Source organism: Pan troglodytes, chromosome 19, assembly GCF_028858775.2.
Source record: "Pan troglodytes isolate AG18354 chromosome 19, NHGRI_mPanTro3-v2.0_pri, whole genome shotgun sequence".
Taxonomy (NCBI): Eukaryota; Metazoa; Chordata; class Mammalia; order Primates; family Hominidae; genus Pan; species Pan troglodytes.
In genome coordinates, this window is record NC_072417.2 from 39689115 (window position 1) to 39707077 (window position 17963).

General features: G+C 47.0%; 1 protein-coding gene across 4 annotated transcripts; it reads left to right on the forward strand.

The window, feature by feature from the left end:
* Window positions 1–2770: 2770 nt before the first annotated feature.
* LYRM9 (LYR motif containing 9) lies at window positions 2771–17757 on the forward strand. 4 transcript variants are annotated; one of them, XM_009432540.5, is made up of 5 exons: window positions 2797–2845; window positions 3835–3918; window positions 13417–13560; window positions 15751–15843; window positions 16625–17757. In XM_009432540.5, the coding sequence occupies exons 3-5, from the start codon at window positions 13435–13437 to the stop codon at window positions 16640–16642; spliced, it is 237 nt and encodes a 78-aa protein (XP_009430815.1). In that variant the 5' UTR covers window positions 2797–2845; window positions 3835–3918; window positions 13417–13434; the 3' UTR covers window positions 16643–17757. The 4 variants fall into 4 exon arrangements, 3 of the variants coding, with proteins under 3 accessions (XP_016787688.1, XP_009430815.1, XP_054526939.1); XM_054670964.2 differs by having other exon boundaries at window positions 2799–2845; window positions 3835–4032; XR_010153241.1 differs by lacking the exon at window positions 3835–3918 and having other exon boundaries at window positions 2771–2845; window positions 15751–15996.
* Window positions 17758–17963: the final 206 nt, after the last annotated feature.

Below are 17963 nucleotides of genomic sequence, written 5' to 3' on the forward strand. Positions count from 1 at the left end.
AGAACACACTAGAAACAGAGAATGACATATACCAGTCAGCAAAGTTGGATTTATGGTGCTGCAGAAAGTAACATAGTATGGAGGACCAGGAAGGCTGAAACCCAGCCCATAAATTAATCTCCAAGTGTATGTTGTAAATAGTCACAATTGTACCCTTTTTCCTCTTGTGTTCCCTTTTATAAAAATATTGAAATCCTTGCTCATCCCTTTCTTTTGCCCAGCAATTAAAGAAAAACAAACTAGATGTCTGAGATTTCACATAACCTTTCATACCCAATATTTTTATTGTCTTAAAACAAATCTTGAGTAGTCAGCAAGAGTTGTGTTTTGCAATACGCTGGGGTAAGGAAGATCTGTTCACCCCATTTTCCATTTTCGCCCCTGGTGTCCTCTTCTGGCATATTCACCCATCACCTCATGGCCCTCACCCTGTGTTCTGGCAGGATTTGAGACATGCAAATTGCAAACTGGTAAATAGCAGCTTTGCATATTTTGAATAGAAGAGAACAACGTGGTACCACTCATTCTGTTCTCAGGGAAATCTGAGATAATGGGGAGCAAGATCGAGGGCAGACCGAGGGTCTTAAGTATTTTCTTAAAAGTGTTTATTATGCTTATTAAACCTATTGTACACTGATGAATTAATTTGAATTATTTACATGGTCAACCTTGGAGACAATAACCTGATTTAATCAGAGGATGCAAACGTTATCATTTCTCTTTGAAATCTAAAAACAGGTTTAAACTGGAAACGTCAGGACTTCTTGTATCTTTCCCTACAAATACTGGTTACAAATCTGCAGTTGTCAGGCTAAATGACATAATGTCAGAAATCAAGAGAATGTGGTGTATTTCTTAGGAAAGTCAATAAACTCCCCTGTGCGAACATGTCCCCTGGACAGTGGGTGACTAATTTCTCAAGTAAAAGGTCTTTCTATTTTGTTTATCTGTAAATATCATGCACTGTCTGACATAAGGGGGTTCATCTGCTAAAATTTCAGTGTATAGGAAAATGACATGGTAAAAATGGTTGGGGTTTTATCAGATTATGAGACTGGTGTCATTTTAAGTGAATGTTTGGACTAGTAAAAATTATTTCATTTTACTATTGAAGCTGTAAGAACCTAAGGTTGCTGTCAAGTTAAAAGGTTCAAATTCAATTATTTTCAAATCTAGGTTTCCATTGTGACTTGGAAAAAAAATTAGAGATTATTGTTCAAATCTCTCCTGCTTTGGATTTTTTTTTCTTAGTGTTTGGATGTTTATAAGAAATTTTTGTGAAAGTTAAAATCTTGTGCGTTTGTAAAATTGGAAGAGGCACAAGTGATTCTGAAGGTGGAGCCTTTCAGAGGTAAAGCAAACAGCTTGCATCTTCAATATTTTATGAGATCTAGGTATTAGAACCATGTTTCTGATTCAGGAATACAGCGATCTAGGAACAAAAGGGAGATGAGACTACAGAACAGACTGTGAAATTTCTTAAAATTATTAAATGATCCTAAGACTGAGCACAGGAGTGGATGATGTTACTGCAGATTGTTCTTAATAAGGGCTTTAAAAGCTTAATGATTTATTGATTGGCTCTGCACTAATGACGTGCCCTTGATTATGCATGTGTAAATAAGAGGGCTGATTTATGAGGGTACAGTTGTATCTTTCAGATATATTTGTCCAAGTCTACATCTTTAAAATAAATGGAAGTAATTATCTGAATATTTCAAGGGAGGGAACCCCACCTTCCCATCCCCCACCCCCGATTTGAGGGAAGTCTAGTATGTTAGGTGAAGAGAAAAAAAAAGAAAAGAGGAAGCTCTAAAGGGAGTTAGGAACAAAACAAAACTTCCGTTAAGAAATATCCCTGCTTCTCTTATCCTAAGAGAAGAAAAACAGATTCCCAGGTGCCACCGGGGAGCAATGTTTTACTTAAAAAAAAAAAAAGAAAAAGGAAAAAGAAAAAACTGTAAGAAGTTGTCCTGTTAAATCAACGACACATGGAGTCTGAAGGAAATCAGTCTTTTCGTTACAAACAGGTTTAAAAAGCCCTGGAGAAGAGAGACGTGAACAGAAGCAATATTATCCACTAACAACCTAACTCCCGCTTAGACATCAGCTGAGAGATCAGCAGCATCATTGAACAGGGGGGTTTGTCTTAAGATAATGACTCATCTTTATTTCTTTCAGGATATAAAACTTGTATTTAAATCAATTCAGAGAAGCACTTGAGCTTTAAACATTAGAGAGCAGGGAGAGCCTATTTAATAAAACAGCATTATTTCCTTTTCAAAGAATGATACTGGCAGTAGCTCTAAGTTTAAATTTTGTATTATTTTCCTCAATTATAATTATAGATGGGTCTGAAAGGAAGCATGCTTATTACTGTCATATTTATTCTTTTGACAGGTGTTATGGGACTGTAATTTGGTGAAATGATTCAAAACGCAGATTCCTATCCAAACACAATTCTTGTCATCAACACGAGAGGTTCAGGAAAAGTCCTCCAGCAAGCCTTTCAGAGATCTTGAACACCCCATATTCATAGCACAATCCATATTCAGGAATAAGGAGGAGAGAGTGCCTTTAGGGCTTATATCCGGCGTAGCAACAGCCAGAAGGCAGAGTGGGTGTTTGAGGTAACTGGTAACGAAGGCTGTTAGTGGGGACAGCTTTCAACTGGGTGGGGTCGGATCTAGGAAGAGGCACCCAGTAGGACCCCGAGTCCCGCGCGCGGCCGGCAGAGGGCGCTGGGCTCACCGTCGCCGGGCAGGGGCGGTGCCGCTCAGTCCCCGGGGCGCAGGCGCACTCGTCGCCGCGGCGGCGTCCGGGGCTGGCGTTCCCCTGGAGGCTGGTGAGCCGCGCTGCGCAGGCCGAGGCCGAGGGCGGGGGCGCGGGGGCAGCGGCGGCCGGAGCCACTGGGTGGCGGGGGCGGGCTAGGGATGTGGAGGCCTCGGGCGTCGTCGGATCTATAGAAGACCTAGGGGCGACCCGCGCCGGCACCTTTTCCCTTGCGGTCTGCGCTCTTCCACCGGAGAGCTGAGTGCACCGGAGCGCGGCGCCCGGGCTTGACGCAGGCCTGGCCGGGCGGCCTCGGAGGAGCAGGAAAGGCCTGCAGCGCGAGCTAGGGGCGCGAGGTCCGGGGCAGCCCGGAGGCCAGCCTCTCAGAGGCTCACGGCCTGGCCACTTTTAAAAGGAGAATGTCCCCTCCACCGTCCCTCTGCTCGCGGCACCCGGTGGCCGGAGCAACCTTGTCGTGATGATTTATGCTTCTGCGTAAGAGCAAGTTGCTCCGTGGCCGAAACCCTTTCGCTCCTAGGATTGATCCTTTTTGTGGTTATTGTTTTAAAAAGTTTTATTGAGATATAATTCACGAAGCATACAGTTCACCCATCTAAAGTGCACAATTCAGTGTCTTTCAGTGTGTTTGCAGAGTTGTGCAGCTGTCACCATAATGTTTTAGAACATTACCCCCCAAAAGAAACACCTCCTTTAGCTGTCACTCCCCCCTCCCATCTACTCCCATTCTCCCAGCCCTAGGCAACCACTAATGTACTTCTGTCTCTGTACTTTTGCCTATTCTGGATGTTTCGTATAAATGGAATCATACATTAAGTAGCCCCTTGTGACTGGGTTTGTTCACTTAGCGTAATGTTTTCTGGGTTCACCTGCCACAGGTTCTTGACTTCAGGACAGTTTCCTGCTGGCTTTAGTTTCCTCTGGTAACTTGGGAATCAATTGACATCTATGGAACTTCTGTTATGGTTCAGGTACTATAAACTGTGGAGGAGTGACTAATAACCGTATATATATTTTTCTTACTAATTTCCCTTCATTTCACAGGTGTTGAACTAATACAGTATAGTTTCTTGTTCTCCAGAAGCTTACAGTCAGCAAGGAACAGAAAGCCAAATAAAGTAGGAAAGGGTAAGATGTTCAACGCTGGGCGCAGTGGCTCATGCCCATAATCTCAGCACCGTAGGAGGCTGAGGAAGGAGGATCACTTGAGCCTAGAATTTTGAGACCAGCCTGGGCAACATAGTAAGACTTCGTTTCTATAAATAATTTAAAAAATTAGCCAGACGTGGTGGCGTGTGCCTGTGATCCCGGCCACTTGAGAGGCTGCGGTAGAATCGTTTGAGCCCGGGCAGTTGTGACTGCAGTGATCCCTGATCATGCTACTGTACTCCAGCCTGGGTGACAGAGTGAGACCCTGTCTCAGGACAAAAAAAAAAAAAAGATGTTCAAGCACTTAAGATGTGCCAGCCCCTGTGCTAGGCACTTTCCATAAGTTAGCTAGGTTGGTCTTTACAAAACCCCTGTGAGGTGGATTATTCTTTTCTCCAGTTTACAGTGGGGGAAGCAGAAGTCCAGAGAAGTCAACCAGGTTGGCCAGGATTACACAGCTAGTAGATAGCAGAGGTAGGCTTTTAAACTAGGGTTCTTTGTCTCCAAAACCTGCTCTAAGTTCTGTCACATCGATTATAATCACAATAAGTGATTACAGAGCAGTGTGATGACTGTAATAGGGGTGTGAACAGCATGGGATGAAAGCCTGAAGGAGGTGACAGGGAACTGGGTCTCTAAGGATGAGGGGTAATTCTTGAGGCAGGTGAAGAAGTCAAGGTAGGGAAAGCACAGCATGTTTCAGAGATGGTATTAACAATAACAGTTAGTAGGAAACATGTAGTGTGTGCCAGGCATCATGCTTAGTAGTCTAGGAGCGTTATTTCATCCTTACAACAGTCCTATGTAGGAAATACTATTTATTAGGGACCGCATTGACAGATGGGGAACAGACTTTGAGATAGAAGTTAAGAAACTCGTCCAGGGTCCTAGAACTAGCAGGTGATAGAACCAGGATTTGAACCCAGACTGTCTGATCCCAGAGTCCTCCAAGTTCAGTCTGTGGCTAAAATGCAGGAAGTGTGGGAAGGACAGCAGGAGGGGAGACTGATGAGAGGGATTGAAACAGATCTCAGAAGGCCATGGGTAGAGAACTCTCTACAGAGGTTCTGAGGAAGGGGAGTGACAGGGTGTGCTTTTTAGGAAGTGTTCTTGGGTGGCACCATGTGGATTGGGCTGGAAGGAGGGAGACAGATCAGGAGGTATTCGGATAGTCCCAGCCAGGTATGGGTACAAAGCTGGGAACCAAGGTAATGCCAACAGGGATGAAGGGGGCAGGGAGGGGGTGAGGGGACTTGAGAGCCTTGGCTATGTAGGAGAGGGACTGGGGGAGGCAGGGATTGCTGCCCCATTGCTAGCTTGGGAGAACACAGATGTGCAAGATGGAGCCCTGGAGTGGGTGGGGGTGGGAAGCAAAACCACTCCATTCCTATTTTTCAACTTTTCCCTTCAAGAAGAGTAATTGCATATTTAAAAAATGGCCTGTGCAGGCTTAATTTAGCGTGTATCAGTGCTCAATAGGGCATAATTTCTGGTTATTTTCTGCAGTTCCATTCTTTCGTCTTTTTTTAATATATGACTTTTTCCCACTTATTTTTAGGTGCCTATATCGGGACATAGATTAGGGAAAAGGACAGTGGGGTTAAATGGGACTGTGGGCCTGCTTCTCAGCATCTGTGCCAGTGATAACACTTGGCTTCCAGGAAATTCCCTTTGTAGCTTTATTTTCTCTTTTTAAAAATTCTGTCATATTCTCCTTTGGATTTGGTAAGAGCTTTGTTGTTAAGCATTTCTTTAGTTGCTCCTTTCCTTTATCTGTGTAATTGATGTCAGCCTGGTGAGTCTTTCTTTCTTTTGATTTTTTTTTTTCCATCTATATGCAGGGGGAAGCTGCAGACGATGTCCTTGGGTTTCAGAAAGGCATGGAGCAAGGTTTTGTAGAGAAGATTGAGGAGTACTGGATAATAGTGCAGTCAAGTGCCTTTATAAGTGCTTGAACCTGGTCATGCATGAACCCTGCCAGAGTTCTTTGTGGGGTCCTTAGCCCTGATCTGGTCAGTATTTTTATGAGTGGCTCAGACATAGCAGGTAGTTTCACAAAGCAGATAAGGGCATAGTCTTTGGAATCAAATAGAACTAGGTTCTATTCCAGGCCTTGCTCTATACTAGCCTTGTTGCTCTTGGCAAATTACTTAACCTCTCAGGGCCTCAGTTTCCTCATCTATAAAATGGGACTAATGATACCTCCCTTAAAATATTGTTGTGAGGATTAAATGAGGTAACATGAAAAGCTCTCAAACTTGGCATGTCCTACTCATTCCCTGGATGGGAGCCATCGGCTTTGCAGAAGGCTCTGGGTCAGAGAGCTAGGTACACCAGACTGTTCATCTCTGTGGTCCTAGGGCTGGGTCCAGAGTTGTACAGGTGCTAGATGCTCTGAATGGCATGGCGTAGTTGACTGATGCTTACAGTATATAGGGTTACTGTCTTTCTCTTTGTCCTTACCCTGTGTTTACCTGGCATGTGACTGTTTCTGTGCTCTTATTTTGTTGAATTGAGTTGGATAACATTCAGTCATATAACAGACCCCCCCTAAGGATGGTGGCAGATTGTGACTCTGGAATGACCTCATAAAATAAAAGATGGGGAAAGAGACTTAAGAACAGCTCATGGAGCCGGGTGCAGTGGCTCACACCTATAATCACAGCACTTTGGGAGGCCAAGGCAGGTGGATCACCTGAGGTCAGGAGTTTGAGACTGGCCAACATGGCGAAACTCCGTCTCTACTAAAAATAGAAAAATTAGCCGGGCATCGTGGCATGGACATGTAATCCCAGCTACTGGGGAGGCTGAGGCAGGAGAATTGCTTGAACCCGGGAGGCAGAGGTTGCAGTGAGCCAAGATCGCGCCATTGCACTCCAGCCTGGGGAACAAGAGCGAAACGCCGTCTCAAAAAAAAAAAGAAAAAAGAAAAAAAGAGCAGCACATGGAAAAATGCCTTTGAGCCAAATGCCAGGGCCACGTGAGGGCCCCAGCAGAGAAGCAGTCTGAGCTGCATTCCTTGAATTCCCAGGTCAAAGGAGGTGACAGGGCCACTGCCTGTGGAGTTGGTCAGAGCATGGCCAAACTGTTGTTTTCCCATGGGACAGCAGGTTTAAGAGTGGTATCAAAAATAAAGGTATGTGTGTTGAGAGGAGGGCAAGTGGGACGGAGACACTTTGAGAGGCGACAGCACCTCCCCGCTGCTTACATTGGAAAAGGGACTAGGGAGGGGCTGGGATAGTTGACTGTGAATAATGAAAAGCTGGGCTTGGGCGTAGGTGAGGGAAGATTTTGTCCCAAAGAGTAGAGCTCTTTGTAGAGTGAGTAGAACTTTACAGCGGGGAATTTTAACTCAGAACTGGAGGGACTTTCCAATAGCTTGAGCAGAGCGAAAATGGGGGACTTGTGAGTTTCCTGCCACTTGGAGCACATGTAGGGAGAAAAGCTGGGTGACTTCCTGCCAGGTGTGTTTTTAAAGCGATTTTTTATTAGGAAAATTTTCCAAATATATGGAAGTTAAAATAACAGCGTGGTGTTCACCCTTAATGCCTACCATCTAAACGTGATCTGAACATTCTGCTGCATTTCTTCATCTTCCTCACTCTTCTCTCTGTGCTGTCTTTTGCTGAACTATTTGAAAGGAGGCTGCAGACCTGATGACATGTCACCTCTAAATCCTTCTGCCTGCGTCTCCTGAGAGTAAGGTGATTCTCCCACATAACCACATCGGTCTTATAACCCAAGAAAATTCATAATTCACACTATCGTTTCACATCCAGTGAAGATTTTCATTCAGGAAGTTGGTAAATCACTGTGACCACCATATGGAGAATGGCTGGTGGGGCCTGAGGGCAGGTGGATACCCTTCCAGCAACCCCAGCAAGAGCCTGAACTAGAGGCCTGACCTAGAGTAATGAGGGGTGATGAAGGCTGTTTCAAGGTAACCACAGGCCTCCCACTGAGCATGGTGGCACTGAGGAGGAGATGCCAGACCACAGAGCTGAGTGTGAAAGAGGCAGGAGGTATTCAGGAAGCAGAGAGGAGCACTGTAGGCAGAAGTAGGAGGATTCGTTCAAAATAGAAATTGAATGTCTACCAGGATAGTTAATTTTATGTGTCAACTTGGCTGGGCCACAGGAGGCCCAGGTATTTGGTCAAACATTATTCTGGGTGTTTCAATGCGGGTGAGATTAACATTTAAATTGTTCGATGGAGTAAAGCACACAGCCCTCTATAATATGGGTGAGCCTTTTCCAATCCATTGAAGGCCTTAAACGAAAAGTCTAAGCCACCCCTGAGTAAGAGAATTCTCTTGCCTGTGGCTTTCGAACTGGGACATCAGCTCTTCCTGGTTCTACAGCAGCTTCCGGCCTTTGTGCTTGAACTGGGACATTGGCTCTGCAGATTTTGGACTTGCCAATCTCCATAATTGCATGAGCCAGTTCATGGTAATAAACCTCTGTCTCTCTCTGACACACACACACACACACCCTCCCTCCTATAGGTTCTGTTTCTCTGGAGAACCCCAATGAGTACATCTACTCCATGCCAGACATTCTGCCCCAGTGCTGAGACCATAACAGGCAAACACAGCATGGGCTGTTGTGGAGTGTGCCATACAGGGCTCAGTTTGCCTGGACTAGGCTGTGGGTGGTGAGAGGTGCAGATGAGGGGTAGGTAGGGGCCAGATCGAGGGGGGCCTTGCAGGCCATGGACAGGAGCCTGGATTTTATTCTGTAGACCAGTGCTTTCCACACTTCAGGACCCTCATGATTTTTGCCGGGTCCACATTTAAATTTGATATATAAAAAATCAGTTTTATGAGCATTTGAAAAAACTGCTTTAGGCCATTAATACCTATGAAAATGTGTTTTTTCCCCCTCATTACACATGAAAATAAATATAAAATCATTACAATAAAAAATACTGGCCATATACTACTTAAAGTAATTTCAGGTATTTGTTCTACATTTTGGGAAAAGTTGCCATGAATGATGGGGGCAGGGGTGGATATTAGGGGTTTTAGGAAGGACAGGACACTTTGAGATTTATGTTTTAGAAAGATTCACTCTGGCTGTTGGGCAGAGAAGGATGGCAGAAAATGGACTGGAAGACAGGGAGACCAGCTAGGGGCTGTTGCAGTTGTCTCAGAGAGAGCCTGAACCAAGGGTATGCAGTGGAGTAGAGAGGAAGGGAAAAATATGAGGGGCATTCAGAGGTGGAATTTGATAGGAATTAGAAACCAGTGGCATGGGACCGGGTGTGGTGGCTCACGCCTGTAAGCCTAGCACTTTGGGAGGCCAAGGTGGGTGGATCACCTGAGGTCGGGAGTTTGAGACCAGCCTGACCAACAGGGAGAAACCCCATCTCTACTAAAAATACGAAAATTAGCTGGGTGTGGTGGCATGCACCTGTAATCCCAGCTACTCAGGAGGCTGAGGCAGGAGAATTGCTTAAACCCAGGAGGCGGAGGTTGCGGTCGAGATTGCGCCATTGCACTCCAGCCTGGGCAACAAGAGCGAAACTCTGTCTCAAAAAAAATAAATAAAAAAAGAAAAGAAAGAAACCAGTGGCATGGGGATCGAGGAGAAGGAGGAACCTGGGTTGACTGTGATGATTTTGGTTTGGTTGCCTGGGAAGATGGAGGAGCCATCACAGAGGCAGGGAGCCAGGATGCAGAGGCCAAGATCAAGTCCAAAGGGCAGGGCAAGGGAGGCAAGTATTGCCACGCCCAGAGGCATTGACTGCAGTTTTAGCAATGATGCTGTGAGGTTCATTGCCCCTTAAATAATAGCAAACCTACGCTTTAAATTAAATTAAAACATTTTTAGTTTAGCTCTTCTAAGTGGACCCACACATGTATTCTCTACTAGTTATTACTGAGAATGACTAAGTATTATAATTGAGCTGAAAATAATCTGCCGCCCATACTTGCTGGGTTGGTTACTAAGTATTGCTTGAGTTTTTAAGTAATGAAACAAAGTTGTGCTCTTTCCAAATGTTAATTTTGAGGACTGCAGATGGTAACCATCTGTTCCGCGACTAGCATTTTACAATATTTGATTACTACTTTATATAGTTTGGGGAAGCCTGCCAGTGGAGTCTACCCATCAGGTTTGGGACTTTGGTGGTATATCTCCTGTGGTTGCTCCTGATGGTCTTGGCCACCCTTGAACGGGTTCCCCTCTGATTTCTGGGTGGTGAGTCGGACTGGCATGGTCATGATTGATAGCAGGAGGAACTTGAGAAGCCCTGTCCTGTCCGACTCTGCCTTACAGCTGGAATCATCAGATTGCATTGTGGAAGAATTTGTGAGGATCTGTCCATCAGTTAGTACCCTTTGGGATACAAGTGACAAAACAACAAACCCCAGCTGCTTTGGTGAAAGGGGATTAATTGGCCCAGATCATTGAGAAGTCTAGGGGAAGGACTTCCTTCAGGTAGATGGTTTTAGGGCCCAAATGAATTCTTTTTTTTTTTTTTTGAGGCAGAGTTTCACTTTGTGTCATCCGGGCTGAGTGCCGTGGTGTGATCACAGCTCACTGCAGTCGAGGCTGAAGTGATCCTCCCATCACAGCCTCTTGAGTAGCTGGGACTACAGGCGCGTGCCACCATGCCCAGTTAATTTTTTATTTTTTGTAGAGACAGGGTCTCCCTGTGTTGCTCAGGTTGGTCTCAAACTCCTGGCTTCAAGCAATCCACCCATCGCAGCCTGCCAAAGTGCTGGGATTACAGGCGTGAGCCATCACCCCTGGCCCAAATATGTTATTTGGGCTTGTTTTTCTCTCAGGGTCTCAGCTCTGCCTTCTGCTATGTGGCTATGGTCTCAGGCTTCTAGAGGAGGCAAGGTGGCTTCACTGAGAGAGGATCAAATCCTCCCAGCATCAAGTTTAGTGGGAAGGAGCTAGAGTCCTTTCACGCCACTTCTGCAGAGGTGTTGCGATGCACTCTGGTTGGACTAGCTTTTGGCACGTGCCCGTGTGTGAGCTAGTCCTTATACCCATGTGGATGCAGGGCTCTGATAGTCCCACTCAGACCTTCTGGGCCAAGACCTGGGGAGGGGTGCACCCCAGATCACACATTGGGGCTGTTACTAGAAGGGAGAATAGATGGTGGGGGTCAGACAACCACCTATCCACTCCAGCATCAGAGCAAGAATCCAGGGAACCAGGAGGAATTGGCTAACGTAGCTGAGGAGACACATTTATTGTTGCCGAGGAGATAATGGGATGTAAATGGAATGAAGGAGCCTCTGGAACCAGCTACTTCCTAAACTTCCCTTCTTAGTTTAAGGGCATCTGATAGATTTAGTTTCTGGTTCTTTTTGCAAGGTGAGGGGAGCGTTTTTTTTTTTTTCTTATATGTTCCTTTAAAACTAAGGCCAGTCACTAGATCTCTTTTAGCTCCTTCATCTGGAACATAAGGGGCATCTCTGTACAGAGGAGATAGTAGCTTCATTCTGTTTAGTTAACAGTGAGTGAAGCCCACTGCGGGCCAGGCGCTCAGCCCAGGGAGAGCCACAGGCGAGGTAGCAGATGAGTCCCTGGCAGCACCATGAGCGGGGCACTGCAGCCCCACAGAGGACAGGGTGAGCGCCTCTGTCTCCAGAGAGGGACCGTGAGGAAGGGCTTCCTGGAGGAAGGACACTAAGCTGAGCCTGGAAGGATGAACAAGGTTCCTCACACGGAGAAGATGGGAAGGAGTCCACGGCCAGGGAGCTGCATGTGCACTGAAAGGCGCCACATTTGGTGGTTTGAGGGGTCTGGGAGCAGTTCCTGTGGCTGACTGGGATGCACCCAGGACACTGATTCCAGAGCTCACGTGGTGTCAGTGTGGAGGAGACTGGAGTGACCGGCTAGGTACTGGGACACCAGGCAGATGCTGTGGCAGAGGTTCAGGCAGGAGCCTGATGAAAGCTTTGCAAGCCCATATGTTCTAGAACCTACCATTTAAAACAATCTATACTCTCATAGTTCCTTTAAAAAAGAAGAGGTTAAGCTAGAGTTGTGGGTTCTTTAGAGAGAGCGTTAATACAGAGAAGAATGTGGGTTCTGCAGACACAAAAGAGAGCTTGCTGTATAATTCCATTTATACAAAACTCTGGAAAATGCAGCGGTTGCCTGGGGATGGGGACGTCGGGAGGGCGGGAGGGAGGGATTACAAAGGGTATGCGGTAAATTTTCGTGATGATAGATATGTTAACTCTCTTGATTATGACGGTGGCTTCTCCGGTGTGTACCTGTGGCAGCACTTATCAAATTATATACTTTAAGTATATGAAGTTCATTATATATCAACTATACCTCAATACAGCCTTTTTTTTTTTTTTTTTTTTTTTTTTTTTTTTTTTTTTTAAAGAAAAAGGCTCTGGAGCCAGACTGCCAGAGTTCAAATCCAAGCTCCAGCTTTATTAGCTGTGTGATCTTGGGCAAGTTATCAGACCTCTCTGTGACCGGTTTTCTTATGTGTGCATTAATCACATGTAAAGTGAATAGAGACAAACAAGTGCTCATTGTGATTCTCTCTTTTTTTTTTTTTTTGAGTTGGAGTCTTGCTTTGTCACCCAGGCTGGAGTGCAGTGGTACTATCTTGGCTCAGTGCCATTTCCACTTCTGGGGTTTAAGTGATCCTCCTGCCTCAGCCTCCCAAGTAGCTGGGATTACAGGCATGCACCACTAAGCCTGGCTAATTTTTGTATTTTTAGTAGAGACGGGGTTTCACCATGTTGGCCATGCTGGTCTCAAACTCCTGACCTTAAGTGATATGCCCTACCTAAAGGCGTGAGCCACTGCGCCCAGCCCATTGTGATTTTTATGATAACTCATAGTGAAATGAAATCACGTGCCCACGCTGTGGTGACTCTGTCCAGCAACTTCTCTGCAGAGCCCCCTAGATTCATGCTTCTCAGACTTTAAAATGTGCCTCCAAATCTCCTGGCATCCTTGTTAAAATGCAGGTTTGATCTGGTGGGTCTTTGGGGTGGGGCCCAAGACTACATTTGTGATGAGCTCCCAGTGCTGTGGGTTTTGCTGGTTCAGGAGCACACTTTGAATTTCAAGGCTCAGGCCTGTAGGCATTCTCCCCTCTGTGACTTGGTGCCCTCGCCAGACCATGGCTGATGTCAGAGCTGGTTTCCTAGTGATTGCCCCTCAGGGTCTTCCTGCTTTTCTACCCTACCCTGCCGGTGAGGGACACCTACTCATGCACCACTTGAAGTTGAGTTCCAGAAAGAAGACGCCAGGGATGAGGCTGTATATCTCCCTCCACACTCACCCTTGGTCTTGTGGGCCTGCTCTGGGCTAGAGCTTCTGTTGAACTGAATGCCCAGCCCACCCCAACGTGCAGGCTCCATGGGATGGGACAGGAGGGGCCTCTGCACTGCACCAAGCTTGCTTCCCAGAGTACTGGGAACTGGGGGTCAGGGCTGAGTACTGAACTTGGCTTGATGCCCTAGAAGTGATCCTGCTTGTTTTCCAGGGACAGAGGGTCTCACGGATGGCCCCGCTGCCAGGAGCAGAACTGGTTCAGAGGCCACTGCAGCTCTACCGATATTTGCTGCGCTGTTGCCAGCAGCTGCCGACCAAGGGCATCCAGCAGCATTACAAGCATGCTGTCAGGCAGGTGCGAGCTGGGTCTACCAGGTCTGGGGGCTGCCTCTAATGGCAGGCTTAGGGGCGCAGGTCAGAGGCCAAGGCCAGGGCACAGAGCTAGTCTCTGAGATGGTGGTGAGGTGGCAGTGTGGTAAGAGCCACAGGAAACCAGTGCTGGGCAGCCCAGCTCCTCTCTGTCCAGGAAACAGAGGGTGCATCACCCAGCACACCAGCTGTGCTAGGGCATGCATGAGGCAGCTAAGTGGGTAATTAAAATAGACTGTGGGACACGACATCATTTAGGCAGGCATCCCTGCCAACAGTGCACAACTTGAATTTAATCCTGAGAAAACATCAGGTAAAACCAAATCGAGAGGCCATCTACCACATAACTAATAAGCCTGTACTCATCAAAAATGTCAGTGTCGTGAAACACAACACTGACATTTTTGATGTTCTGGATTAGAGAACTCAAGAGATATGGTGACTAAATGTAATGTATGATCCTAGACCAGAAAAAAAATGCTGTAAAGAATATTATTGGGAACCAGGCATGGTGGCTCATGTCTGTAATCCCAGCATTTTGGGAAGCTAAGGCAGGCAGATTGAGCTCAGGAGTTCAAGACCAACCTGGGCAACATAGAAAGACCTTGTCTCTACAGAAAAATCAAACAATGAGGTGGGAGGATTGCTTGAGCCCGGAGGTTGAGGCTGCAATGAGCTGTGATTGTGCCACTGCATTCTCACCTGGGTGACAGAGTGAGACCCTGCCTCAAAAAAAAAAAAATGAATATTACTGGGGCAGTGCATGAAATTGGAATATGGGCTATGGATTATAGAGTTGTATCAATGTTGAGTCTTCTGAATTTGATTACTGTGGTTATGTCAGAGAATGCCCTTGTCATTAGGAACTACACATGGGAATGTTTAGGGGTAAGGATAGCGTGTCTGCAACTTACTCTTAAATGCTTCTGAAAAAATTTATACATACTTATATAAAGAGAATGATAAAGCAAGTGTAGCAAAATGTTAACAGTCAGTGATTCTGGTAGGAAATTCTTTGTATTATTATCACAACTTTCTGTAAGTGAGAAATCATTTCCAAATAGAAAGTTAGCTAAAATTCATACACATATAATATGGAAAGTAAAAAAAAAAAAAAAAATCAGAGGTGGCGGTAGCCACAGAGGGCTGTGGAAACATGGAGAAGGAGCAGTTAGCTGTCTGGGGGAGTCAAGGAGGGCATGCCAGAGGTGGATGCTGAGGGGGGGCGCTCCTAAAGATGAGCAGGAGGATGTGTGGGGCTGGGAGTGACAGGGGAGGGAGGTGCCAGTTCTTTTTTTTTTCTTTTTTTTTCTTTTTGAGTTGGAGTTTCACTCTTGTTGCCCAGGCTGGAGTGCAATGGCTTAATCTCAGCTCACCACAACCTCCGCCTCCTGGGTTCAAGCGATTCTCCTCCCTTAGCCTCCCGAGTAGCTGGGATTACAGGCGTGTGCCACCACGCCCGACTAACTTTGTATTTTTAGTAGAGATGGGGTTTATCATGTTGGTCAGGCTGGTCTCCAGCTCCCGACCTGAGGTGATCTGCCCGCCTCGGCCTCCCAAAGTGCTGTGATTACAGGCATGAGCCACCATGCCTGGCGCCAGTTCTTTTTGAAAAGCAAAACCTGAATCTTAGGTTGCTTCTCAAGGATGAATATCTGGTCAAAAGCAAACAGTATCCCATGCTCTGCACTGGGCCTGGGTGGATTTCCTGAGGCCACTCTATCTACTACCTCCCCTCCCTTCCCTGTGTAGCTCTCCTAGCACTGGGCTGCTTCTTCCTCCCTGCTGTGAAGCCTATGCAGAGATCTCACCCTGGGGAAAGCAGCGTCTTCTGAGGAAGAGAGATGGAAGTTTCCCCTTGGCCTCTACTGCCTGATAGCCTTTGGGCCTAGCTTGATTTGGCAGTAACTTGGGGGCCAGTCTTTTTGCACCTACCTTGGTGGCAGGAGTACCTGCTTTGCAGTCACATAGACTAGGATTCAAATGCTGTTGTTCAGCAGCAAGTGAGCCTCTGTTTCCTCATCTCTGTGTGGGATAATCATAACAGTCTATGGAGGATGAAGAGAGCTGCTGGGTATAAAGTGCCCAGCAGTGTCCCTGGCCTGTGATTGGTGCTCTGAAGCTGCCTGTCCTGGGCATTTTGCCTAGTCATCTTTCTTTATGCTTAAACTTGCAGAGTTTTCGGGTTCATTCAGATGAAGACAACCCTGAGAGAATCCAGCAGATTATTAAAAGAGCCATTGAAGATGCTGACTGGATCATGAACAAAGTAGGTGCTTGGCCCCTGGGCTCTGCCTGCGAGCTGGGGTGATGATGGCTGTGATCCCCATGACCACTAGAGGCCACTCCTGCCCCACAGTTGAGAATGGTCCCTGTGGAGGAGGCCACCAGCCAGCTGCTTCCCTCCTCCAGAAGCTGAAAGGTGAAGACAAATCCCTTCTGGTTGCATTTATATTCTGCAAGTGGGGAGGGGCTCTCACTCTTCATCCTTAAAGGCAAATTTCTGCCCAACAGTGCTGATCGAGCTGAGAGGGGGCAGCAGGAAGAAGGAGGGAAAGCTATAGTGCCAGAGCCGGCGGTGGCACTGTGATGCCGCAGAGAGGGAAGCTGTCCTGGCGGGGGACTCCCTGTCTCTGGGGGGTATTCACACTGGGGCAGAATTATGGAGGAAACATTCAGTATGTTTTGGTGGAGGAAGGGAGTGAGTCAGGAATGTAGACTGGCATCTTGGCCCTTAGATGCTGGTATTAGAAGGACCTAGAGAGTTGGAGTGTGCCCATACCTCCCTGTCCTTCTAACTCACTCTCCAGAGTGAGTTATCACTATCCTCCCTCCCCAGCCCTGTCAGCTTCCTTTTTCACTAAAGAAGAAAGGGAGTCCAGGCATGAACTAGAGATTTGGCTGCCCAGTGCCTCCTGCCTGGGTTTCACCACCTCCAAGAAGCCCCTGCAGGAGGCAGGTGAGGTCCAGATGATGGAGGCCTGAGATTTCTCCAGAGTCCTCCTGCCCGTTGGCTTCCCTCCTCCACTTTGAATCTCTCTGTCTTGCAGTATAAAAAACAAAACTGAGAGCTCCGAGGGTGAGCCTTCCTGGCCTCTGGAAGTTGAGAGGCCCCTCTTCTGGAGCTCAGCAGCAGCAGCTGGTTTGGAAGATCCATTGGCCTTGTTGGCTGAAAGCCCGAAATCAGGGGAGAAGCTGACCTTGCTCCGGAGGCTCCTCTTGCCGCGGCCATGTTGCCAGCATCCTTTATGTTTGCACTTCCAGCCACTTACGATGTGAAATTTGGGGAGAATGTAGTATTTTTTTGCTTCTTTTGTGTGTTTTTTATTTTTGTGTTTTTGTTCTTTTACTTTTCTCTGAAAGTGATTCATTTATTCTGGAGATCTCTTTATCATTCTCTGAGTCCCAGAGCAGATGTCCCCTCGGGTAGCAACCTGTACAGAAGAAAGCACGTGGGTTTTAGAACCAGACAGATCTGGATTTGAATCCCAGATGCAATAAGATGAAGGTGAAGTGCCTCACACAGGATGTGGCACATGACAGTGCCTGAAGGGCTCCCTTCAAGGAAGCCGTCCTGCCCCGCCCCCTCCTCTGCTCCTGCAGCGCCCTGCACAGCTCTGCTCCCCGCACGCACCGCGTCGGGTCTCAGTTATTTGTTTGCGAGCTTGCCCTGTCCCTGCTTGTAGCCCCTGAGCCCTCACAGTTGTCACACACCCAGCAGTCTGCCAAGGAGCTGCTTTTCCTGACTACTGTCTCTCCATGCCTAGGGAAGTCAAAGCCCTGGGCCTTGCCTTCAGGGAGTTGACAGTGTCCTTGAAGTGGTGAAGTGCCCACCACATGAACCAAGGAGAGACGCCAAAGCAGCTGCCATGGACTCTGGCCTGTCCAAGCCTCTGCGCACCTGCAATCTCTTTCCACTGGCACTTCCCTGCTTTGCTACCATCGTGGAAGAATGGAAGGGAGGGGGAGAAGGTGGGTGGGCTCAGGGAGAACGGCCAGAGTGGCCAGAAGATGCAGAGAGAAGCCCCACTGGGATCTGAGTATTCCCCAAGGGCACTCAGCCACAGGGATGAACTAGTGTTTGTTTGTATCCTTGCAGTTATGTGACTTAAAGTGACTCAGAGATATCTATGTGTGCGAGTGTACTCCGCTGGCAATGAAGTAAATATATCAATTTGTGGAAGCTCGTGTGTCTTCTCAACTGATAAACCATACGTTCCCTAAGCATACGTTGTCTCCTTCCTGAGTGTCATCTACTGTTGAGAACCTAGAGTCAAGTCAGACAAAGCTGCCCAGGAGGGGTCATTCTTCAGAGAAGGTGACTGGGATTGGCCCCACTGCTAGACAACAGTTGATGAGGTCAGATCTGCCCCACCAGGGTATGGGCAA